This window comes from Myxocyprinus asiaticus, chromosome 38, assembly GCF_019703515.2.
Source record: "Myxocyprinus asiaticus isolate MX2 ecotype Aquarium Trade chromosome 38, UBuf_Myxa_2, whole genome shotgun sequence".
Classification (NCBI taxonomy): domain Eukaryota; kingdom Metazoa; phylum Chordata; class Actinopteri; order Cypriniformes; family Catostomidae; genus Myxocyprinus; species Myxocyprinus asiaticus.
Genome location: NC_059381.1, coordinates 13,191,191 through 13,216,888, shown reverse-complemented (window position 1 = coordinate 13,216,888; position 25,698 = coordinate 13,191,191). Strand labels below are relative to the sequence as shown.

Below are 25,698 nucleotides of genomic sequence, written 5' to 3'. Positions count from 1 at the left end.
GTTTGATGAATTGTGTTAGGCCGAAGTGAGTGATGCAGGTCGGCTAAGACAGGTAAGTGGTTTAGGGTGGTTCTATGGAGCTGGGGGGTGTTTGATGAAGTGTGTTAGGCCGAAGTGAGTGATGCAGGTCGGCTAAGACAGGTAAGTGGTTTAGGGTGGTTCTATGGAGGTGGGGGGTGTTTGATGAAGTGTGTTAGGCCGAAGTGAGTGATGCAGGTCGGCTAAGACAGGTAAGTGGTTTAGGGTGGTTCTATGGAGCTGGGGGGTGTTTGATGAAGTGTTTGAGTCCGAAGTGAGTGATGCAGGTCGGCTAAGACAGGTAAGTGGTTTAGGTTGGTTCTATGGAGCTGGGGGGTGTTTGATGAATTGTGTTAGGCCGAAGTGAGTGATGCAGGTCGGCTAAGACAGGTAAGTGGTTTAGGGTGGTTCTATGGAGCTGGGGGGTGTTTGATGAAGTGTTTGAGTCCGAAGTGAGTGATGCAGGTCGGCTAAGACAGGTAAGTGGTTTAGGTTGGTTCTATGGAGCTGGGGGGTGTTTGATGAATTGTGTTAGGCCGAAGTGAGTGATGCAGGTCGGCTAAGACAGGTAAGTGGTTTAGGGTGGTTCTATGGAGCTGGGGGGTGTTTGATGAAGTGTGTTAGGCCGAAGTGAGTGATGCAGGTCGGCTAAGACAGGTAAGTGGTTTAGGGTGGTTCTATGGAGCTGGGGGGTGTTTGATGAAGTGTTTGAGTCCGAAGTGAGTGATGCAGGTCGGCTAAGACAGGTAAGTGGTTTAGGTTGGTTCTATGGAGCTGGGGGGTGTTTGATGAATTGTGTTAGGCCGAAGTGAGTGATGCAGGTCGGCTAAGACAGGTAAGTGGTTTAGGGTGGTTCTATGGAGCTGGGGGGTGTTTGATGAATTGTGTTAGGCCGAAGTGAGTGATGCAGGTCGGCTAAGACAGGTAAGTGGTTTAGGGTGGTTCTATGGAGGTGGGGGGTGTTTAATGAAGTGTTTGAGTCCGAAGTGAGTGATGCAGGTCGGCTAAGACAGGTAAGTGGTTTAGGGTGGTTCTATGGAGCTGGGGGGTGTTTGATGAAGTGTGTTAGGCCGAAGTGAGTGATGCAGGTCGGCTAAGACAGGTAAGTGGTTTAGGGTGGTTCTATGGAGGTGGGGGGTGTTTGATGAAGTGTGTTAGGCCGAAGTGAGTGATGCAGGTCGGCTAAGACAGGTAAGTGGTTTAGGGTGGTTCTATGGAGGTGGGGGGTGTTTGATGAAGTGTGTTAGGCCGAAGTGAGTGATGCAGGTCGGCTAAGACAGGTAAGTGGTTTAGGGTGGTTCTATGGAGCTGGGGGGTGTTTGATGAATTGTGTTAGGCCGAAGTGAGTGATGCAGGTCGGCTAAGACAGGTAAGTGGTTTAGGGTGGTTCTATGGAGGTGGGGGGTGTTTGATGAAGTGTGTTAGGCCGAAGTGAGTGATGCAGGTCGGCTAAGACAGGTAAGTGGTTTAGGGTGGTTCTATGGAGCTGGGGGGTGTTTGATGAAGTGTGTTAGGCCGAAGTGAGTGATGCAGGTCGGCTAAGACAGGTAAGTGGTTTAGGGTGGTTCTATGGAGCTGGGGGGTGTTTGATGAAGTGTGTTAGGCCGAAGTGAGTGATGCAGGTCGGCTAAGACAGGTAAGTGGTTTAGGGTGGTTCTATGGAGGTGGGGGGTGTTTAATGAAGTGTTTGAGTCCGAAGTGAGTGATGCAGGTCGGCTAAGACAGGTAAGTGGTTTAGGGTGGTTCTATGGAGGTGGGGGGTGTTTGATGAAGTGTGTTAGGCCGAAGTGAGTGATGCAGGTCGGCTAAGACAGGTAAGTGGTTTAGGGTGGTTCTATGGAGGTGGGGGGTGTTTGATGAAGTGTGTTAGGCCGAAGTGAGTGATGCAGGTCGGCTAAGACAGGTAAGTGGTTTAGGGTGGTTCTATGGAGGTGGGGGGTGTTTGATGAAGTGTGTTAGGCCGAAGTGAGTGATGCAGGTCGGCTAAGACAGGTAAGTGGTTTAGGGTGGTTCTATGGAGCTGGGGGGTGTTTGATGAAGTGTTTGAGTCCGAAGTGAGTGATGCAGGTCGGCTAAGACAGGTAAGTGGTTTAGGGTGGTTCTATGGAGGTGGGGGGTGTTTGATGAAGTGTGTTAGGCCGAAGTGAGTGATGCAGGTCGGCTAAGACAGGTAAGTGGTTTAGGGTGGTTCTATGGAGCTGGGGGGTGTTTGATGAAGTGTTTGAGTCCGAAGTGAGTGATGCAGGTCGGCTAAGACAGGTAAGTGGTTTAGGTTGGTTCTATGGAGCTGGGGGGTGTTTGATGAATTGTGTTAGGCCGAAGTGAGTGATGCAGGTCGGCTAAGACAGGTAAGTGGTTTAGGGTGGTTCTATGGAGCTGGGGGGTGTTTGATGAAGTGTTTGAGTCCGAAGTGAGTGATGCAGGTCGGCTAAGACAGGTAAGTGGTTTAGGTTGGTTCTATGGAGCTGGGGGGTGTTTGATGAATTGTGTTAGGCCGAAGTGAGTGATGCAGGTCGGCTAAGACAGGTAAGTGGTTTAGGGTGGTTCTATGGAGCTGGGGGGTGTTTGATGAAGTGTGTTAGGCCGAAGTGAGTGATGCAGGTCGGCTAAGACAGGTAAGTGGTTTAGGGTGGTTCTATGGAGGTGGGGGGTGTTTGATGAAGTGTGTTAGGCCGAAGTGAGTGATGCAGGTCGGCTAAGACAGGTAAGTGGTTTAGGGTGGTTCTATGGAACTGGGGGGTGTTTGATGAATTGTGTTAGGCCGAAGTGAGTGATGCAGGTCGGCTAAGACAGGTAAGTGGTTTAGGGTGGTTCTATGGAGGTGGGGGGTGTTTGATGAAGTGTGTTAGGCCGAAGTGAGTGATGCAGGTCGGCTAAGACAGGTAAGTGGTTTAGGGTGGTTCTATGGAGGTGGGGGGTGTTTGATGAAGTGTGTTAGGCCGAAGTGAGTGATGCAGGTCGGCTAAGACAGGTAAGTGGTTTAGGGTGGTTCTATGGAGCTGGGGGGTGTTTGATGAAGTGTGTTAGGCCGAAGTGAGTGATGCAGGTCGGCTAAGACAGGTAAGTGGTTTAGGGTGGTTCTATGGAGCTGGGGGGTGTTTGATGAAGTGTTTGAGTCCGAAGTGAGTGATGCAGGTCGGCTAAGACAGGTAAGTGGTTTAGGTTGGTTCTATGGAGCTGGGGGGTGTTTGATGAATTGTGTTAGGCCGAAGTGAGTGATGCAGGTCGGCTAAGACAGGTAAGTGGTTTAGGGTGGTTCTATGGAGCTGGGGGGTGTTTGATGAAGTGTTTGAGTCCGAAGTGAGTGATGCAGGTCGGCTAAGACAGGTAAGTGGTTTAGGTTGGTTCTATGGAGCTGGGGGGTGTTTGATGAATTGTGTTAGGCCGAAGTGAGTGATGCAGGTCGGCTAAGACAGGTAAGTGGTTTAGGGTGGTTCTATGGAGCTGGGGGGTGTTTGATGAATTGTGTTAGGCCGAAGTGAGTGATGCAGGTCGGCTAAGACAGGTAAGTGGTTTAGGGTGGTTCTATGGAGCTGGGGGGTGTTTGATGAATTGTGTTAGGCCGAAGTGAGTGATGCAGGTCGGCTAAGACAGGTAAGTGGTTTAGGGTGGTTCTATGCTGGTGGGGGTGTTTGATGAAGTGTGTTATGCCGGCTATAGTGACATCCCCCCGGCTAATGAGTGACATGTTGAATGCATGGGTGAAATGATACACTTGACACAGAGTTAACATTCAAAACAAAGTGCTCTTTATTTATAACATTGAACGGTGTTTAAGGCTTTATTCCAAGTGCTTTTAGGGCATGTTTTCGGGCCTTGCATGCCTCCTTGGCCGTCTGGTCTGCGACGTAGAACTGCGCAGCCGTGTCCGGGTGGTGGCACATGTAGCGACTCAGCCTGTCCCTCTGCGCCCGCTGAAGTCGTGCGAAACCCTGGGAGGAGATAAGAAGAGACATGGGTTAGGAGACTTGTGTTACTGCTGTGGATGCATTGACGGATGGATGGATGGTGTATACTCACGTGTGTGACGTCGAGCAGGCGTCGAATGGCCGGGCCGCCGCTGCGATGTCCGTCGAAGGTACGAGCTTTCCCGGCGTCAGTATGAGCGTCCTGGTTAAGGTTAGGATATACGCCGTTGAAACAATGTTTAATTGCGGCCAACTTGGACGGCCATGTTGACACGGGCGACAGCCCTTTGGACGCGGAGGTCGCGTCGTACGATATCTCGGGGACCCGGTGGGCTAGAGAGACGAGGCCGGGCTCGTTGGAAAGGTCTCGGGCGTGCCTTTCGAATGAGGCCGGTCTCTACCCGGTGGCACTTCCGGTTCTGGAGCTAGAGGCTCAAATGTGCAAAATGCTATCTCGGGCCCCCGAGGGGCTAGAGGGTCGGGGCCGGTGTCGTTGGAAAGGGCTCGTCGAGATGTGTAAGGGCCCCGAATTTGGTGTCCCGGGGCCTCTCCGTTCCGGAGATACGGCCGTCGAAAGAGTCGTTTTCCGGAGAGGGTGTAATCCAAGGCCCGTATCTCTGAGACCCGGAGGACTACAGAGACGGTCCAGGGCTCAATCGAAGGGTCCCTTCGAGCCGCGTCGGATGAGCCTGTAACGGGGTCCGGGGTCGGTCCGGTTCGGGAGGTAGAGCCCCAAACGTAATCCGTCACGTCCACCTGAAGGCTGGAGCGGCCGCCGCTCCGCGCGACAACGGAGTAGGGAGGTGGGGGTTGGCTCGTCTGAAAGGACTCAGAAGGCCGGTTCGAACGCGACCAACCCGGAGTCTGTGCTGTGTCCGGTCCGGGAGAAACGTCCGTGGGACGTCGGGCGGTCCAGAGCCGCTGTATCCGGGAAGGAACCACCCAGGAACGTGTGGCCGGGCTCGTTGGAAAGGTCTTGCTGCGGACTTTCCAACGAGACCAACCCAGAGCCCATAGGTGGTCCCCTTCGGGAGATATGGCCGGCGGAAGAATCGGTTTTTCACGGGATCCTATCTCCGGACCACGGGCCACCATGATTAAGAGGGATGGCCGGGGGCATTCGTATTGCGCCGCTAGAGGTGAAATTCTTGGACCGGCGCAAGACGGACGAGAGCGAAAGCATTTGCCAAGAATGTTTTCTTTAATCAAGAACGAAAGTCGGAGGTTCGAAGACGATCAGATACCGTCGTAGTTCCGACCGTAAACTATGCCGACCCGCGATCCGGCGGCGTTATTCCCATGACCCGCCTGGCAGCGTGGGGGAAACCACGAGTCTTTGGGTTCCGGGGGAGTATGGTTGCAAAGCTGAAACTTAAAGGAATTGACGGAAGGGCACCACCAGGAGTGGAGCCTGCGGCTTAATTTGACTCAACACGGGAAATCTCACCCGGCCCGGACACGGAAAGGATTGACAGATTGATAGCTCTTTCTCGATTCTGTGGGTGGTGGTGCATGGCCGTTCTTAGTTGGTGGAGCGATTTGTCTGGTTAATTCCGATAACGAACGAGACTCCGGCATGCTAAATAGTTACACGGCCCCGTGAGGTCGGTGTTCAACTTCTTAGAGGGACAAGTGGCGTTCAGCCACGCGAGATGGAGCAATAACAGGTCTGTGATGCCCTTAGATGTCCGGGGCTGCACGCGCGCCACAATGGGTGGATCAGCGTGTGCCTACCCTGCGCCGAGAGGTGTGGGTAACCCGCTGAACCCCACTCGTGATCGGGACTGGGGATTGCAACTATTTCCCATCAACGAGGAGAACCAGGCCCTCTGTCGAACCGGCTGAGGCCGAGAGGGTGCACCCTGGTGGGCATAAATGAGCTCAATGTAGTGCCTGGAGGTCCAAAAAGTGGTGCAAAAAATTTTTTGGTTGAAAAAATGACTAAGTAATTTTCGGGAGAGGGTGTAAGAACCAGGCCCTCTGTCGAACCGGCCGAGGCCGAGAGGGTGCACCCTGGTGGGCATAAATGAGCTCAATGTAGTGCCTGGAGGTCCAAAAAGTGGTGCAAAAAATTTTTTGGTTGAAAAAATGACTAAGTAATTTTCGGGAGAGGGTGTAAGAACCAGGCCCTCTGTCGAACCGGCCGAGGCCGAGAGGGTGCACCCTGGTGGGCATAAATGAGCTCAATGTAGTGCCTGGAGGTCCAAAAAGTCTCACGGGCGCTGACCCCGCGTCTCCTCCGGGTGTCGCGGGGTATGCGTGCACAATCAGTAGGTCTATTAACATCATCTTTATAATTTAGTGACTTTCCATCAGCATGGCAGCCAACAAGAATAATAATAAATAACCACTGTCTTACCTAATGAAACAAAGTCCCACACTTGAACCTGCATCAGATGTGCAGTGCCCATCGACAATGCCACAGTCAACTTGAAATGTTTTTCAGAAGTCAGGATCAAATTCAGTGGGAAATGTCATAACTAGTTCAAGGAATGCATCTGATAAATAAATAAATATTTTTCACTGAAGTTATCTTAGTGCAGGCTTTTTTTTAAGTTGATTGAGAAAATGCTATATGTGTGCAACAACAAATCCACAGCTGCAAATGAGAGGTACATCTGGATTCCACTGAAGCATTCATATTATATTATATTCCTTTACCAGCAATATTTTGCAGTTTTTAAAACAGAAATCTCATGGTGGACTAAAAGAAGACTTGTTGCGCTCTGTATAAGAAGAGCTCATACCCTCTAGCACTACAATACCCATCATGTGCACAAAATTTCTGCAACTTCATTCTCTATGCATCGCACTCTCTAGAAATACAATACCCACCATGCACTACAGACACATATAACATCATCTCCTCCCACACAGCTTGCACACTTTTACTCCTGATTTCTCGCAATTCTGGGAAAGGAGAGGTGTAGAAAAGCAACGCATTACTTATTTAAAAAAGTAACTGAAATATTATGGTATAAAATAAAAAAATTATGCATTACATGAAAAAGTAATCTAATTACATAACATGCGTTACTTGTATCACGTTACCCCCAACACTGCATATTCAAAACTCTTTGCCACCAGCAGAGATCTTTACATGAGCAACAGCACATACAACTAGATTTTAAGAGGTGTACTTGCCCATGCAAAACTTGCTGCCACGATGTGTTCTGGGTGGTTGAAAGGACATTGCTCTGTGGTTGCTAGGGTGCTCAGTTTTGTTGCTAGTGTGCTCTGGGTGTTTTCCAGGGCGATTCTATGTCGTTGCTAGTGTGTCCAGGGTGGTTGCTAAGATGTTCTGGGTGGTTTCTGACTGGTCCAATTCAAAAGAGCACACCCCTCTATAATATTCTCCATAATATTCATAATATATGGCTGCTAGGGTGTTCAGGGTGGTTGCTAGGTTTTTTGTGTGGTTTCTAGGGTGTTCTGAGTGGTTGCCAGGGTTTTTGTCGGTGTAAATGCTAGGGTGTTCTGGTAGGTGTCAGGGCGTTAAATGGTTGCTAGGTTGTTCAGATGTTTGCTAGGGTTTTCTGTATGTTTTATTACTGGTCCACGTCAAAAAAGCAGAGTGGAAACAAACAGGGGATTTTTATGCCCATTTTATTTCCATTTTAGGCAAAACTCTTTAGTCTACATATCAGGGGATACTTAGTCATTGATTTAATTATTCATGGTTTTTTTTCCAGAAAATTTGAATTGGACTATTGAAATTCCTGTTGAATTTCTTTGAATAGCAAACTCTTTGCAATTTGCAATTAGACATACTGTATAAACGCATTTAAATCTGTTCTGTACACATACTGTGGAGGTATAATGTGTGTAATCATAGAGCAGACCTGTATTCTACATCACAATAGCATGCAGAGATAAATGCTCATGAAACTTTCCCCGTCTCCACAGCCAACCCTCTCCTCTCTCACCAGGCACATATTTCAACCACTGTTCAGAAACCACTTTGCAACGAAGAGGCCGTGACCCGATGGAGAGCAAGAGATATGAAGGGGTACAGAAACAGCAGAGAGAATGAAAAAAAAGGAAGAATGAATTTGCGAAAATGAATGATAATTAGGGCGGGAAAATGGAGCCCAGAAGAAAAGGCTGGTAGTGTGTGTGTTTTTTTCCCCCTTTTTTTCATTCTGCCTGCCGCTAATGCGAATACGATTGCAATGTGTCATGAAATGATTATTTCGCTCTCATGAAGGTTCTTTGTCTAATTCTATCCATACGTCAGTGTGCACAATGTTCTTTGAATAAAGCTGTGAATGAGTCAAAATCAATCAGCTTTAGATGGATTCGTAAGCGCTTGACCCTCTTGTCTGATCAGGAGCTTTAATAATGGGAGATTTATGGAAGTGTGGTAAGCCTCAGCAGACTTTTGTCAAGTGCTCTGGTTCCCTTACGACTCAGTACACTTGACATTGCATTCAGCTAACGCATATGGGGGAGTGTCCTTCCACGACCTAGTTGAAACCTCTCTACAATAACGGCAGTATTCTAATATTGGCTATGGTGTTTGAGCCCCGCCCTTTTAGGCACGAAGCTGTCCACTATAAAAGCAGGCGCACAAACACCATTCCTCAGAATTTTCTTCCTTCAAGACAGCAATTCATCTCTCATCTAGAAGCCCTCTACTGCTTCGCCATCGACTACATGAGTCAGCCGGCGGGATCTTCACGACAACGAGAAGACACTTCACTCCCCTGCAGCGCTCCGCCGAACATCACTCCGCCTCGCCGCTTGACGCTTCGCTGGTGAACGGACCGCTTCAGCATCCTGATTCACCGCAGTGCTTTGGCAGGAGTTGTGTATCCTATATATATATATATATATATCTAAGAGAGTCGCTTACATGTTTGCATCTTTGTAAAGATGTCGTTCCATAAGTGTTCCTTGTGCGAAAGGCACATCCCGCCGTCAGATCAGCATGAGAGCTGCATTCTCTGTCTGGGCCGCGCCCACGCAGAGTTAGCTCTCATGGAGACAGACTGCCCTCACTGTGAGGGCATAAGTCTCAAGATGATTTGCTTGCGGTTCTGACGCTGGGGATGATGACGATGTCATGTCTCTCGTTGCATCAGGTGAGTGGTCAGTGGATGACACTACCACCCCTTCCCCAAGCGAGGGTGGGGAGCGTGTACGCATCACTGACAAGGAAATGCTTCGCATCCTTTCAAGGGTGGCCGAAGAGCTCGATATCAAGTGGTCTCCTCCAGAGGAACCTACACAGTCTCACCTTGATGAATGGTTCCTTCATACCGGACGCCGTCAAGCGACCGCGTCCCATAGATCTGCCCCGTTCTTCCCTGAAGTTCATAACGAACTGTCAAAATCCTGTCGCGCACCCTGTTCAGCTCGCCCACGCAGTGATTACATCCTCTCTAATGTGGATCATGGGGAAGAAAATGATTATGCCCAACTACCCCCCCGAAAGAGGCGGTAGAGGTACACCTCTGCCTGGCGAGTAGCAGGGTGTGGAACTCATGCCCCATTCATCTTTCTAAACTGTTTCGACTAAGGTCCGCACTGGCTGGAAGAGCATAATCAGCGGCAGGCCAAACTGGTTCAGCACTCCATGTGATGGCGGTGCTCCAGGTCTTTCCAGCTAAGCTCCTCAAACAAATGGACGAGCAAGGCTACGATCCAGAGATGTTAAAAGAGCTCTGCACCGCTACGGACTTAGTGCTGCAAGCCATGAAATTCACTGCACAGGCCATTGGCAAGTCAATGAGCAACCTGGTGTTTTGAGATCATCACATCTGGCTGACCCTCACGGAAATGCTTGACGTGGGAAAAGCCGCTCTATTTGATGCTCCGGTGTCTCCAGCCGGCCTTTTTGGAGGCTCTGTGAATAGAATTGCTGAGCGCTATGTCACGACAAAAATCACAGGCTATGAGACATTTTATGCAAAACGGAGCAGTACTTCATCACAACCGGCTTGCTCCTGCTCTGTCTCGGGCCAGCGCCTGGCTAAAAACCCCACACCAGCTGCCTCCACGCAGCCAAATGTCGCCACCGAGGTGCTGGTTAAGCCACGCAAGCCATGGCCCAGACGAAGGTAGCTGCCTCAGCGTAAGCCCCGTGCCGATGGGAAAAAAACCCTGCAAAGCAAAGCGCTCCTGACACATCCCCTCTTCCCCACTGCTGTTTGTTGGGAAAGCAATATTGTTGTTCAAAATGTTGTTCAATATGTTGTTTTCTGTGTCTCACATTAATCACATGCAATAAAGAGTGGCAACTTACATCATGTATGAATATACAAAGATTGCAAAAAGAGTACAGTGCTCGCACGAGATGCTCACACATTTTCAATAAGGGCTTTCCTACTCCAAAGCCCACACATTATGCACATATGCTTCCCAATGGTGAGCGGTGCATTGTATCATGTATGAACATACAAAGATTGTAAAAAGAGTACAGCGCTCTCATGAGACGCTCACACTTTTTAATAAAGGGCTTTCCCGCTTCAAAACCCACATATTTTGCACAACCGCTTCCCAATGGTGAGCGGTGCATTATATCTTATAATGAATTACAAAGATTGCAAAAAGATTACAGAGCTCATTGCACATGCACGAGACGCTCACACTTTTTCAATAAAAAGCTTTCCCTCTTCAAAGCCTCACATTATGCGCAACCGCATCCCAATGGTGAGCGGCACATTATATCATGTTATGAACATACCAAATTGCCCTCTGCCCCATTACGTGGACGCGTGGCGAGCTCTTACTGGCATTCCGACTGGGTGCTAAAAAATGATCGAACATGGTTATACGATCCAATTTGCATGTCGGCCACCCCGTTTCAATGGTGTTCTGTCTTCCACGGTTCCATCAAAAGACGTGCCAGTGTTACGAGCTGAAATACACAATGTGCCTAAAGTTCTAACCACACCCTTCAGAGCGTGGGTGGTTCACCTTCAAGCCTTCTTCCCTCCTCCATTTAATTTGGATGAGGAACAATCCTTGCATTTGGTATGCCCTGTGCGGGCGCTACACACATGTTGAGCGCACCCGCCAGTTCAGAGTGTTTGATCAGCTCTTTGTGTGCTATGGAGGACGCACGAAAAGAATGTCCATCTCTAAGCAAAGACTTTCTCACTGGATCGTTGATGTGATTGCCCTGGCTTGCAAGTCACAGGGTAAGATTTGCCCAATTGGTGTTAAAGCACACTCAACTAGAGGCATGGCCTCCTCATGGGCATGGATGAACGTGTCTTTACAAGACATGTAGTTTTATTAACAAGGTTCGGGAGGAACAAGTTAATTTAATCCGACCAATCACACAGCCAGAGTAAGAGTATATAAACAGAGATTCCAGCATTCAGCCCACCCATTGTCCAAGAACAGACCCATAAAAGCAACTCCGCTGCAAAGCATTTGCCTTCATCAGAACAGCTCTTCCATCTAAATCATCTCGTTATTCAACAGAAGCTGCCACAGCAGCTCATTCGTTTCACAGCATTGATTGCGATCACTTTAAGTGCTACTTTTACTCTGTCTTTCCTCCTAATCTCTATTTGCTGGAGCAAATCATTGCGTGAAGATGCTTCCGCAACTGGCTGCTTCAATGCCGTACGCACATGAAACAGCTCTCTACGACTGTTCATATGTTCTCATCTAAACTTTCCACACGGAGTGGCCTGTTCGTGAGAAGCTGCTTCTGCAAACAGGCTACTTTGGTGCCTCATACATTTGAAACAGCTCCCTGTGTCTGCTCATATGTTCTCTTGCCACGCAGCTCGTTTAGGGCACGATCCATTCAGCAACTCTGTTTGTCAACTTCTAACATGAATATCACGATCTTTCTCCCCTCAAAGTGCCCTTTAGAGCATGATTTATTCCATTCAGAACACAGGAGCAATCATGCAAGAGCGAACTCCTTCCAATTGTCTGATGCCCTAATTACAACTTCTTTTCAAACCAACGCAGACATTTTAATGCAAGCTCACTGCCGCGCAGCACTCGCTCTGACCATTCCACAGCACACTGCAGTTATACACAGCCTCTGTTCAAACAGACACAAGCCGAATTCGGCTCCGCAAGAGGCGGAACACACGCCGTGTCCCAACTCATTCTTAATCATTCTGCAAACTCGTCTCGCCTCTCAGCATTTGAGCTCGCCTCGCAGCCCTGATAACATGAAGCAAGCTCTTCTACAAACTTCCACTCATTTCTACACTATAACGTCACTTTCCCTCCTCCCATCAGGACAAATGCTTCATGCAGGTAAAATCAATCTATCATTTTATTTTACAGACAGTCTTCTCTACTCTTGCTTGAATCATTAGATTACAAACTTTTATTTACAAGCCTGACCATACAACTTAATTGCTGCATGATTTTAAAAGAATCTGTCATAATTTTACACTCCACCCAAGTTTACAGTAACCAGTTTAATTAGACGCAGTATGATTCAGCTTGGCACCTTGCTTTATACTCCAATATTTCCGTTTTTCTGTAGAATTTATTACAGTCATCAGTATAAACAAGTCGTTTTATTCACCTCACTACTGCAAATGGTGCTCTTATAGTATCTATTAAATACAGCTCTCAGACACAAACTCTTACGATTTCATACGTCCTCGTCAGGACGTATAACATGCCAATATATAACCCCATGCCAATAACATAGTGTCATGAAATGACTTGCATTACGTTGGAAAACAATCTACAAAGCTCCAAACCATATGCATAAGTTAGTAAACATCACACTACAGTATTCATCTGGACACTCAGTTTCAGGTGCCTTCTAATTTCATGACAAACCAACTTTAAATGAAGTTGTTCGTATGCACATGCAAGCATGCTTCCTGACATTGTCTTACACATGTTCCCGACATTTAATCTAGCAACTATTACGTTCCGGCATCCGCAGACGCTATGTTTACCATGTTACCATGTTTTCTATTGGCTCAACAGCACAAATGTGCTGTCCAGATGCAGCAACTGCGGCGTCTTTCGGGCCGTGCGACTAACCTCCCACTACACCGCAAACAGTGCAATGCACTGTCCAAGCGCCGCAACTGTGGCGTCTTTTGGCCATACAACAAACTCCCACTACACTGCAGTTAGCGCAACGTGCCATACAAGCATCGTAACTGTGGCATCTTTGGGCCATGCAACATCTCCTACTACACAGTAACAGCGCAAACATGCCATCCAAGTGCCACCACCGTTCACGTGACACAACCGCAGCACATATTTCAGACCATGCGTCTCAGCCTCCATGGCTCCGTAACCCATATTATGCCACTCATACCAAATGAACCATCACCCATCTAGCAACTGACAACAATCATGCTTTTTCAGGTCATCCCTAAACAGTTCACCAGAAGCCTGCATCTCCGCATCAACCAATTTAATTCAAACATAGCCTACCATACACTCCCATGACAAACACCATGCTCAACCCATTCGTACCGCAGAGTGAGTTCTTGCTTATTTGCAGCGTAAACTTTTCACATGAAAACATGGGCCCTTCCTGTTAAGCTCCACGTGAATCTGTGCTCGAGGATTCATCCCGTTCATCCTACCATCGAATACTGTGCTGGCCCACGCCTGTGGATCCAGCCACTCACAGCTTCGAGTGAGCTCAGTAAAAATTCATCATAAACATTCTCACATCCATTGAGCATCCATTTCTTCTACAAATTAATTTTCGGCCAAATCCCATCCACAATAAACCATCCCCAGATCTCACTTCTCCTTAAAGGTATCCACAAAATCCCAACCCACCAGAACTGACACCAGGCTCCCCCTCACCATCAACCTGCTAATCAGATGCTTAAATACTCTCCGACAGGGCTTCATTTCCCCCAAACACCACAAAACACTAGACGCAATGTTTATCCTCGCCTTCTCCGGCTTCCTTTGCTGTTCAGAAATCACTACCACAACTAAATTCGACCAAAGAATCCACCCCACCATTTCAGACCTTCATATCATAGACAACAAGACAATCAGATACTTTATCAAACAAAGAAAGACAAATCAGACCAAAAAAGGGCATCCAATTTTCATTTTCAATCTGCCAAGTCCTATCCAGCCCTTCAAATCGCTAGCTCACTATCTTCACAGAAAATCCCTTACCAGAACCCCTCTCGATCTGCTTTTTGTAGACAACAAAAACCACGCAGTTTCCCAATTATGGTTCGAAAACACCCCAAATCCGTCCTGATCAAATACGGCATCCCTGAAAAACTTTACTCTGGTCATTCATTCCGCATCGGTGCCACAACCACAGCAGCACAAAAAGGGCTGCCCGGGCAACAAATACACCTACTAGGCCATTGGTTATCAGATGCATACCTCAACTACATCCATACTAACCATCTCCATATCAGAAACACTCAAAAAGCCCTCATCAGCTAACCACAAGGCATTCACGACCAGGACCGGGAGGGGTCGCTTGCTTATTCCTGTCAACCAGGCCATCCCCGCTGTTTGGACACAGCGGGGGTATCTCCGGACAGTCCGGGGGCTCCCCTTTCTCAAAACGCTAGTTGGGCCCGCCACTACGCTCAAGGGCCCTCCCGTTTGAAAGCGTGTGAGTTAACTCGCGATTATTCGTATCGTGGGCTCCCCATTCTAAATGCTAGGAGGGTCCTAGCATGAGCATTGTGTCTGAAGGGGGAGCCAGGTCAGTCTCGAGTGGCTAGGATCCACGCCTCCGCTCAGGCCAATCCTGCCCTTTCACAGGGGTGCCCCCCATGATAGGGCATTGCAGACCCCTCCAACACAATCTATTCTAGGGCTCTCCCGTTCGATCAGCAGCGGGATCTCCCGCCCGAATGCAGCACGCGCTATCCACATTTATTCGTATCATGGGCTCGCCCATTCGCGGCCGGGTTGACTCCCCCGTTGAATGCTTTGAGCACCCTTCCCGTAATGCTAGCTGGGCTTGCTTGCTTGAGCGGCTGCCGAGTCTCCCATGGAGCTCGCACCATTCATCGCATGAACCATATGTCGAACCAAGCCAGGAGGGAGACTTAAGGCTGGCCCGGGTGGTCTGGACTGTCACCTCCATCCAGGGCAACCCTGCCCTTACATGGGAGTGACCACCGCATCAGGATGGTACTTCTTATTAGCTTCTTTTGGGGGTATTCCAGCTTGGGCCAAGTCTCAAGCCTCGAGCCCTTCGCCCCGGATTGCGAGCCACACATTTACACTATCCTTAATACAAGATTACATTAACTGCGAACTATTGAAATATGTTTTGCAGCAGGATGGTCCTCTCAAAACATATTTGCAAGGTTTTACAACCTAGACGTAACATCTCTCTCTTCACAAGTCCCCTCTGTTTAGAGAGCTTGTTATTTCATTTGCCAAACATATACTTATGCCCCTCCTTAAGTACGGGCTCCCCATCATTTTACACAACCGCCTGTACTCAGGCCGTTTTAATTTACCATGAAGTCACAAGCACTTTCATTATAAATAAACTCCCTTCCCGACTGGGTTCATGACTATATGACTATAGTTCATGTATCCATTCTGAGTGCTCCCCTGCTGGCCCAACATGAGGGTCACATTCACTGCGGCATACTCATGTCGGTCGCCGTCCCGAGAGACTGAGGCATCATGTTTCCTCTCTGGGAGGTTATGTCGTGTAGTACGGTGTGATGGGATTCTGTTCCCCATATGCATTAGCAGAACACTATGTCAAGTGTACTGAGACATAAGAGAATGTCTCGGTTATGTACGTAACCTCGGTTCCCTGAGACAAAGGGAATGAGATATTGCAAATGCTGGCCGCAGTACAAGACTCAGAGTTCTTTGAGGTGCGAGCAATGCACTCCTTTTCCCTCAGTCAGAAAATTCAGAGGAATGGTGTTTGTGCGCCTGCATTTATAGCAGACAGCTTCGTGCCTAAAAGGGCAGGGCTCAAACACCATAGCCAATATTAGAATATTGGCATTATTGTAGAGAGGTTTCAACTAGGTTGTGTGGAAGGACACTCCCCCATATGCGTTAGCAGAACGCAATGTCTCGTTCCCTTCGTCTCAGGGAACTGAGGTTATGTACATAACTGAGACGTTTTTAAGCAAATGTGTATGCAGCAATGTAAGGACTTATCTGTAAAAAGTTAAGCTTTGAGCACTGTCATTTGCATAGTAAAATTAAATCTGGCTAGAAATGTAGCTATGAAAATTCATCAAATTCAAAAGTCATCATTTAAGGCTGAATAACCCTACATTACTTTACTGCCGATTTTTAGCCCAGGTTTTCAGTTAAGCCGAGTTGGTGCTAGTTGGTGCTAGTCTGCAGATTTTGAGAGGGTCTGAGAAAATCACGTAGTGTCTGATGGTTACCAACTCCGATTTCATGTTTTTGGTTTTTGTGTGATGCCCAGTCGTTTAGTGTGAAATGTCCAGTTTTTGTCTGTAGCGATTTTCAAATCCGATACATGTATTTATGTCATAAACAGATCAAGATCAGATCACATAAAGTAAACATAAAAGTAATCCATAAGACTCCAGTGGTTACATCCATGGCTTCAGAAGCGATATGATAAGTGTGGGTGAGAAACAGATCAATATTTACATTTTCCCCTAGAAATCTCCACTTTCACTTTCAAAATGTGAAAAGTGAAAGTGGAAATTTATAGTAACAAAGGACTTAAATATTGATCTGTTTCTCACCCACACTTATCATATAGCTTCTGAAGACTTAACCACTGGAGTCTTATAGATTATTTTTATGTTTCCTTTGTGTGATTTTTGGAGTTTAAAATTTCTGGTCACCATTCACTTGTGCTGAGCTGAGATATTCTTCTAAAAATCTTTATTTGTGTTCTGCAGAAGAAATAAAGTCATACACATCCGGGATGGCATGAGGATGAGTAAATAATGAGAGAATTTTAATTTTTGGGTGAACTATCCCTTTAATGAAAAATGTGCCCTGCGTTGTAGCTCTCAAATCCAATGTGATGCCGTTTAACGCATCACATTCATAGAGGCCATGATATTTTTCGGAAATTAAAAATTCACCTTTTGTGTTACACAGAGTGAACTATACTATTAAAGGGATAGTTCACCCAAAAATGAAAATAATTTACTCACCCTCATGTTATTCCAAACCCCTATGACACATATCACAAAAGGAGATGTTTGTTAATAATGCAATTAATAGTGTCTCACTTTCTCCATTTAAAGTTAAAAAAGACCCAAAAGTATCATGAAAGTAGTCCATGATTCATATTCCATTCCTTGAATATGATAACATATGATTGTTTTTAGAGAGAAACAACCCAACATTTAAGCCATTTGTCAGCAAAAATCTAGATCTCCTTTGCATGTTCATGAGTGCACGAGAGAAGATCGTTCACAGTGGCGTTTGTTAACCTGTTATCTTTTAAATATTGTTTTTAGCGTTAAACAATGCAAGTTCTTAAGTGAATACGTGAGCCACTGTGAACGAGTTCTCTCATGCACTCATGACCTTTTGACCTGCTAAAGGGCAAATAAAATCCTACTTTTTTCCACTCTTTCTCAAACATAGGAGTCCATTTAAGGGTGTTTTTTTTAAGATTCTGACATGTCCAGAAAACCCAGAGAATTTATTTATTTTCTCTGAAGTCTGAAGTGCAGCTTATTCATACAGCATTTACATTATCAGCTAAGGTCTATTTTTTAACCCTGAATATTGTGCTCTGGGCTGAAACCCAGCATGAAGCTCACACCAGGACTCTGCCTGTTATAAAAAAAAAAAAAAAAACTTTGTCCACAATGGTGAAATATTTTGTAACCTACCTTTCTCACTGATAATTACCTTTTCTCATTGCTCCTGGGTGATCAGCACAATCACACATGTCTGACCAGTTTTTAATGAGCACTTATTTGACAGCTATGGCTCCTACATAGTTCTGTCCATAGTGTATGTGTTCACATACGAGTGTGTGTACTGTATTGGGAGGTGATGATGAAACATGCTGACATTTTTTACCTCTGTGACAAAGGACTATCATCCTCATTTTCACTGCCCCTCCCACCCCATACTAGCTCCCTCCGGTCCTGTCAAGATGACCTGGACAAGTCAGGAAATGCCACTCACCACCACAGACTTTGATAACCTTTCCCACTCCTTTCATTGAAAAGCCAAGGCTCCAATTAACCACCTCCGCTCATCAAAGCGCTAATATAACCATCAATACATGTAATCAAATCCAATACAATCTCAGATTTCAACCCCTAAATTATGGCAAGAGGCTGGATATTTATAAGTATTTGTACAAAATAAGCATTCATTTTCTATATTTGTCCTTTTTTATTCGGTTGCACATTAACACACTGTTTACAGACAATGTCATATACTTTAGCAATAGCTTATCTAAAAACAATATATCATACTGCAATTTTGTTAATTGGCTGAACAGGAAATTGTTAGAATAATAGAAGTCAAATAGAATAATAGAAAGTCATCATTTACTCACCCTAAAGTTGCTGTATGATTTTTATTTTTTACATGGAACACAAAAGGGGATGTTAGACATAATCTTAGCCTCAGTCACCATTCATCTTCATTGTATGGATAAAAGATGCAATGAAAGTGAATGGTGACTGAGGCAAACATTCTGCCTAATAATCTCCTTTTGTGCTCAATGGAAAAAATAAAGTAACCGGAACAACATGGGGGTGAGTAAATGATGACATAATTTTCATTTTTTGGGCGAACTATTGTTTTAATTATTTTCATAGTGATATCAAACTGTTTAGCTATATCTCCTCACACTTTGTGTGACTGTACTACTTGTTACACCCCTATTTCTGCAGTTTTTGATCATTTTGGCTATATAAAGATGCAGTGCTTCACCGAGCCCATTTTATGTTCAACATTACAATGCTGCAGGGCCTTTCCCCCTCTCGCAACCACTCCTCTATTTTCTTTTTTTTTTTGTTCTTTCTATGCCTCCTACTGTTCATTTCATAATGCCTTTTCCTCAGAGTCCTGTAGCTATGTGTGTGTGTGTGTTTGCAGCAATTGGGTGATTGTGTATTATGGGTTAGCACCCTTCATGGTTAGGGGGTTAAACACACACGGACCACATATGATGAAGGGCTTGCTCACAACTGTCTCCTGGAATGATTTATGAACAGTTGCAGTCCCTCAAACACATACAGACACCATAAACGCACACAAACACAAAAAGCATAGTACCCCCAGTACAGAATTTTATTGGAGATCAATAGGACTGTGGTGATATTGAATAATGTGGAGACCAAGCTGTTGTTTTTTTTGTTTTTTTTTTTGCTGATAAAGGTGCACTGTTAAGATACAATATTGAAGGCTCATTACCCAACTCTTAACCATCACCAATGCAAAGAGAAGTTAGATGAAACTATTTGGAGGAATGTGTGTGAGAGTAAGAAGGTGAGGGAGGAAGTGTTATGGAGGAAAAGAAAAAGATAGAATGGATATAGTGGTAGAACAATGGTTCTGTCACTCACTCGATGTTGTGTCGATGTAGTGACACTAGGGGTTTGCTCTTGAGAGCCCCAATCACCTTTGCTTTATTCAGAAAAGGCCAATGAAAATTGGCGAGTGGAATTTGCATGCCACTCTCCGCCCCAGACATATGGGTATAAAAGGAGATGGCATGCACCACTCATTCAAACTTGTTCTTCGGATTCGCTTTGGCGGCTGATTCCACAGGTGTTAAAAGAGTATATTCAAAAGAGTATATTTTCTCTGCCGTCTTTTTAAAGATGTCCTTTCACCTTTGTGCTACTGGGTGTGGCCGTTATCTCTCCCCACCGTATGGCCACGAAATCTGTCTCGAGTGCTTGGGTCGCCAGCACGCCGAGGCTGCTTTTATGGAGGGGTCATGTTCTCACTGTGAGAACAAACCCATGAGAACATTACGGTCGCGGCTCTCTTCCTTCTTCGTGAAGCAGAGAGCCACCGCGGCCGTCCTGGGTTGAAACTCAGGAGGCTGCGTCGGCAAGCACTGTGGGTAATCTGGATGTGGATATGGAAGCGTTTCCGCCGGCTCAGTCCCCGCGGTCCTTCAGCACGCTCGTTCTACCAGGCAGAGTTCACGAGCAATGCAGGCGGTCCGCCTCAAGGCGGAATTAATATCGCGTTCAGGGCTCGTGATGAGGATGAGTTATCGGTCGCAGCATTGGAGGGTGGGCTTCTGCTTTCGGAAGCGGACGAATCTTCTGAGCTCCTGCTCTCGGGCAGTAGAGCTCAGGATGAGGCGGAAACTAAGTTGGCAGCTGTGCTTGCCCGGGCGGCCGCGAACATTGAGCTTGAGTGGAACCCTCAGCCCTGCCCTAAGCATTCGTGGCTGGATGATTGGTTTCTGGGCTCGACCTCGCTCTAAGGGCGACGAAAGTCACAGCGCATGCCCTGTGACTCAACCTTGCGGAGATGCATGTGGCCGAGAAGGTCCCCTTTCTCGATGCGCCCATCTCACAAGGGGGGCTCTTTGGCGACACTGTCGAGGACTTCGCCCATCAGTTCTTGATGGTGAAGAAGCAGACGGAGGCCATCAAACACATCCTGCCGCGGTGCGACTTGGCCGCCTACAGGCCTCCAAAGTCCTGTGCCCCGTCTGCCTCTCACCTGGGCCATCCTACTGCGACGTCGGCCCTGGTTCCCCCACCATCGGAGCCCACACACCGGCCTCTGAGAAGAAGATCCTCCCGCAGGAAGGCGGCACCGCCTGCCCATCAGCCGGCCACCAAGAACCCCGGATGGGCTTTGAAGCGGCCCTGAGACAGGCGACCCAGGGATTAGGCGACTCTCGTTGACTGGTCTGAACCAGGTGTGTGCACGGGCCCCACTCCCGCCCCTGGGCCAGCACAAGGTGAGTACCCTCATAACCTTCTGGGCCCTGGCACCCAAATTGTCAATAAAAGAGCAGTTTCCTCATTCCCTTGGTCATTCTCCAATGCTCAGCCCTTCCGGCCCTCGTGCTCGCGGCGGCCAGGCACTGAAAGTCTTTCCGGTCAACAAGTGGGACACGAGTATCTTGCATTCCCTTGCTTTCCATCAAAATTAAGCTGGCAAACAGGTAAGTACGGCAGTTCTTGGGGCCGCTCGCCTGCCCCAGCCACCGGTCACCGATGCGGGCTCACGGGGCAGCATGCCTCCTTCGGATGATCTTCCCGGTGGGGCGTCTGCTCTGCCTCGCCGCGAACCACCCACCCCGGGCATGATAAAATCAATCGTCCTCCTGGTGCCATTAGCGCAGAGGCTGGAATCCTGGTTAGCACTTTCCAGCCCGTCGCAATGGCTCATCAGGACGATCCGTCTCGGCTACATGATCCAGTTCACAAGACAGCCGCCCAGTTTTAGTGGCATCCTCTCCACCGTGTGGTGCGGGTCTTTCAGGCGGGAGCGATAGAGCCCGTACCCATAGCCGAGTCGCACAAGGGGGGGTTTGCGTCCAATTCTGGATCTGCATGCCCTGAACAAGGCCTTACACAGGCTTCCGTTCAAGATGTTGATGCAGAAGCGCATCCTGGCGTCAGTATGACATCAGGATTGGTTCGCGGCCATTGACCTGAAGGACGTGTACTTTCACATATCGATCCTTTCTCGACACAGACCCTTTCTTCGGATTGCCTTCGAGGGACGAGCATACCAGTACAAGGTCCTCCCTTTCGGTCTGTCCCTGTCTCCTCGTGTCTTTACCAAAGTTGCAGAGGCTGTCCTGACCCCGCTAAGGGAGAAGGGCATTCGTTTCCTCAATTATCTCGACGACTGACTGATCCTAGCTTACTCGTGAGATCTATTGCGTGCACACAGGGACCTTGTGCTTCAGCACCTGGACCGACTGGGGCTTCAGGGCAACTGGGAAAAGAGCAAGCTCTCCCCTGCACAGAGCATCTCTTTTCTCGGTATGGAGTTGGACTCGGTCACCATGATGGCACGCCTTACGAATAAGCGTGCACACTCGGTGCTGGCCTGCCTGAAAACCTTCAGGCGGAAGGTAGTGGTGCCATTGAAACAATTTCAGAGGCTCCTGGGGCATATGACATCCTCTGCGGTGGTACTCCCCTCGGGTTGATGCATATGAGACTGCTCCAGCACTGACTACAGACTCGAGACCCGAGGTGGGCATGGCGCCACGGCACCCAGCGTGTGACTATCACGCCACGCTGCCGCCAAACTTTAAGTCCGTGGTCAGATCTGGCATTTCTACGGGCAGGGGTTCCCTTAGAGCAGGTCTCGAGGCGCGTCTGGTCATGATGGATGCCTCGAATTCAGGCTGGGGCGCCGTGTACAACAGACAAGCAGTATCGGGGCTCCGGACAGGGCCCCGCCTGCAATGGCACATCAACTGCCTAGATTTTCTAGCAGTATCGCTGGCTCTGCAGAGGCTTTGACTGTTGATTCAGGGCAAGCATGTGTTGGTCTGGATGGACAACACAGCCACCTTATCAGCAGACGTTTGGAGTCAGCAGACGTTGGAGTCTCTGCGAGCCACTCACCTCCTGGGCCTCCTCAACCATGCAGCAGATGCGCTCTCATGGCAGGTAACGCTCCACGGAGAGAGGAGACTCCACCCCCATGCAGTCCAGCTAATTAGGGAGAGATTCGAGCGCAAGTGGACCTGTTCGCCTCCCGAGAGTCCTCTCATTGCCCCCTTTGGTACTCCCTGTCCGAGGCTCCCCTTGGCACGGATGCCTTGGCGCACAGCTGGCCTCGGGGGCTGCGCAAGTACGCATTTCCCCCAGTGAGCCTCGTTGCACAGACATTGTGCAAAGTCAGGGAGGATGGGCAACAAGTCCTGATGATTGCGCCATACTGGCCCAACCGGACTTGGTTCTCAGACCTGATGCTCCTGGCAGTAGCCCCTCCCTGGCGCATTCTCCTGAGGCAGGACCATCTCACTCATGGGCATGGCATGCTTCAGGACACCCGCGACCAGACCTCTGGAACCTCCACTTCTGGCTCCTGGATGGGACCCAGAAGACCTAGCAGGCCTTCCGCCAGCGGTGATAGACACGATCACTCAGGCCAGAGCCCCCTCCACGAGGTGGCTGTACACTCTGAAGTGGCGTCTCTTCGCAAATTGGTGTTCTTCCCACAGGGAAGATCCACAGAGATGCGTGGTCGGGTCTGTGTTGTCCTTCCTACAGGAGGGGCTGGAGAGACGGCTGTCTCCCTCCACCCTGAAGGTGTACGTGGCTGCTACAGCAACATATCATGATACACTGGATGGGAGACCCTCACAGCAGCATGACCTGATCACCAGGTTCCTCAAAGGCACAAGGAGATTGCCTGATTCCCTCTTGGGTTCTCTCTGTGGTCCTACCTGCCCTAGAGCCCCCTTTGAGCCCCTGGAGCAGGCCGAGCTCAGCACTTTGTTGCTGAAGATGGCCCTCCTGGTGGCGCTCACTTCTATCAAGAGGGTTGGGGACCTGCAGGTGCTTTCTGTCACCAACGAATGCCTGGAGTTCGGGCCGGCACACTCTCACATGATCTTGAAACCCCAGCCAGGTTACGTGCCCAAAGTTCCCACCACTTCCTTTTGGGATCAGGTGGTGAACCTGCAAGCACTCCCTTCAGAGGAGGAAGACCCTGCCTTGTCGTTGCTGTGTGCAGTTTGCACCCTGCACATCTATCTGGACCACATGCAGAGCTTTAGATGCTCAGAGCAGCTCTTTGTCTGTTTTGGAGGGCAGCAGAAGGGGGAAGCTGTCTCCAAACAGAGGCTGGCCCATTGGATTGTGGATGCCATTTCTCTGGTTTACCAAACACAAGACATGCCGTGCCCTTTTGGAGTCCGGGCGCACTCCACTAGAGGTGTTGTGTCCTCCTGGGCACTGGCGAGGGGCGCCTCTCTAACAGACATATGCAGAGCAGCGGGTTGGGCTACAACCTGTGTACAGAACCAGTTTCAACCCGAGTGTTACGGGGTAACAACAGGTAGGCCGGGAATCTGTTCGGGTGTATCGCTTGCATTTGCGCCTTTCTCCTTTTAAGGTGATAATGTGTGCTATCTTGTAAACAGCGGTTCCCTACATCTGGTGAAAACTGGACGAAAACTGGAAAACTTATGCACTATTCAGTGACGAACTTGGCGGAGGAGTAACGCCACCAGGCCCAGTATTCGTGGTATGCCCCTTTTCAGGTGAGCCCGTGTACTTGGGCTCAGTGCTCCATACGTGGTGATTTCCCCCTCGGTAATCCCATATGATGTGTTTCCACTGTTCGGTTTCCACTGAGGTGAACCCTGTGTTTCCCCTCGAGCTCTGCTCTGCCTCAGCCACTGTTGCTGTGTAACCTCTCCATAGATAGGGTCCTCCCCGGTGGCATCATTCCATATGTGAACTTCCCCGTTGGTAAATCCATGTGAGGTGTTCTCCACATATTAACCTCCCTCCGGTAGGATGTGTTCTCCATAGTGCTCTTCCTCCTGGAGAGGGAAGAGCACTTCCCCAGCACTATTCTAGCAGGTGCTCAGTGGGAAATTGCTTAATACAAAAATCAAGAAAGGCCACCGCCTGTAGCCTCCTCAGGTAAGTGCCTCCTCCCACCCTTATTGGGACCAGGGAGACGCCTTACCTAACTTGCTGGAAGGTCACGACGTGGTCGAGGCACACAGCAGCCTGCCTGTGTACGCTCCTCCGTACCTCATGACACGGTTCAGCGCCTGTGGCGTTTCGTATAGGAACCCCTAGTGTCACTACATCGACACAACGCCGAGTGAGTGACAGACAGGGAATGTCTTGGTTACTGATGTAACCTCTGTTAGGGAACGAGACGTTGTGTCCCTCCTACCGTGGCGCTTAACCAACCGCTGACATGGCCGGGACTCTCTCTCAACTCCTCAGCACAAATCTGAATGAGTGGTGCACGCCATCTTATTTTATACACATATGTCCGGGGCGGAGAGTGGCATGCAAATTCCACTCGCTAATTTTCATTGGCCTTTTCTGAATAAAGCAAAGGTGATTGGGGCTCTCAAGAGCGAACCCCTAGTGTCAGTACATCGACACAACATCTCGTTCCCTCCATCAGGGAACAGAGGTTACATCAGTAAGCAAGACGTTTTCCTTCAGGACCTGAAACCTATTAAAGGGACACATGGATTCGGAACAACATGGTGGTGAGTTAATGATGACAGAAATTATTTTTGGGTGAGCTATCCCTTTAACATTAACATGAACTGCACAGCAAAATGATTTACATGACATAGTAAAATAGAAAATGTTGTTTTGTAAATGTGCTTGAATTTAGATTGTTTTATGCTCTTGGTAGACAATCCCAAAAACTTGCTAATGTTAAGTAAAGGTTAGGAACAAACATTTAAAAAATGTTAAAGAGATAGTTTACCCAAAAATGAAAATTCTCTCAATATTTACTCGCCCTTATGCCATCCCAGATCTGTATTACTTTCTTTCTTCTGCAGAACACAAACAAAGATTTTTAGAAGAATATCTCAGCTCTGTTGGTCCAAGTGAATGGTGGCCAGAAATCTGAAGGTCCAGAAAGCAGATAAAAGCAGCATAAAAGTAATCCATAAAACTAAATTAGGTTAAATTAATAAAGGTTCAATCCATATCATCAAAAGGAATATGATAAGTGTGGGTGAGAAACAGATCAATATTGAAGTCCTTTTTTTATACCATAAATCTCTACTTTTACTTTCACTTTCCCATCTGAAAATCACACGTGGCACCTGTTTAGTTTCACTTGCACATGTGAAATTGGAGATTTATTGTAAACTTAATATTGATCTGTTTCTATTTAACCACTGGAGTCGTATGGATTACTTTAATGCTACTTTTATCTGCTTTTTGGACCTTCA

General features: G+C 48.0%; 1 protein-coding gene and 1 long non-coding RNA gene across 4 annotated transcripts; one reads left to right on the top strand and one right to left on the bottom strand.

Annotated features, from left to right (window-relative positions):
• Positions 1-999: 999 nt before the first annotated feature.
• LOC127428655 (uncharacterized) lies at positions 1,000-3,720 on the top strand. Of its 3 annotated transcripts, none has more exons than XR_007895124.1 (3): positions 1,000-1,148; positions 2,395-2,661; positions 3,285-3,720. It is a non-coding gene; the product is annotated as an uncharacterized LOC127428655 (long non-coding RNA). The 3 variants fall into 3 exon arrangements; XR_007895126.1 differs by lacking the exon at positions 1,000-1,148 and adding an exon at positions 1,426-1,565 and having other exon boundaries at positions 2,367-2,661; XR_007895125.1 differs by lacking the exon at positions 1,000-1,148 and adding an exon at positions 1,426-1,682.
• A 7-nt stretch (positions 3,721-3,727) lies between these two features.
• LOC127428654 (uncharacterized) lies at positions 3,728-5,023 on the bottom strand. The gene is made up of 2 exons (XM_051677149.1): positions 4,039-5,023; positions 3,728-3,950 (listed from the first exon to the last, which is right to left on the bottom strand). Exon 1 carries the CDS (start codon positions 5,019-5,021, stop codon positions 4,260-4,262), a length of 762 nt encoding a protein of 253 aa, XP_051533109.1. The 5' UTR covers positions 5,022-5,023; the 3' UTR covers positions 3,728-3,950; positions 4,039-4,259.
• Between the last annotated feature and the right edge of the window lie 20,675 nt (positions 5,024-25,698).

Excerpts from the sequence above, each read along its gene's own strand:
- LOC127428654 (XM_051677149.1), bottom strand. The coding sequence starts at position 5,021 with ATGGTGGCCCGTGGTCCGGAGATAGGATCCCGTGAAAAACCGATTCTT.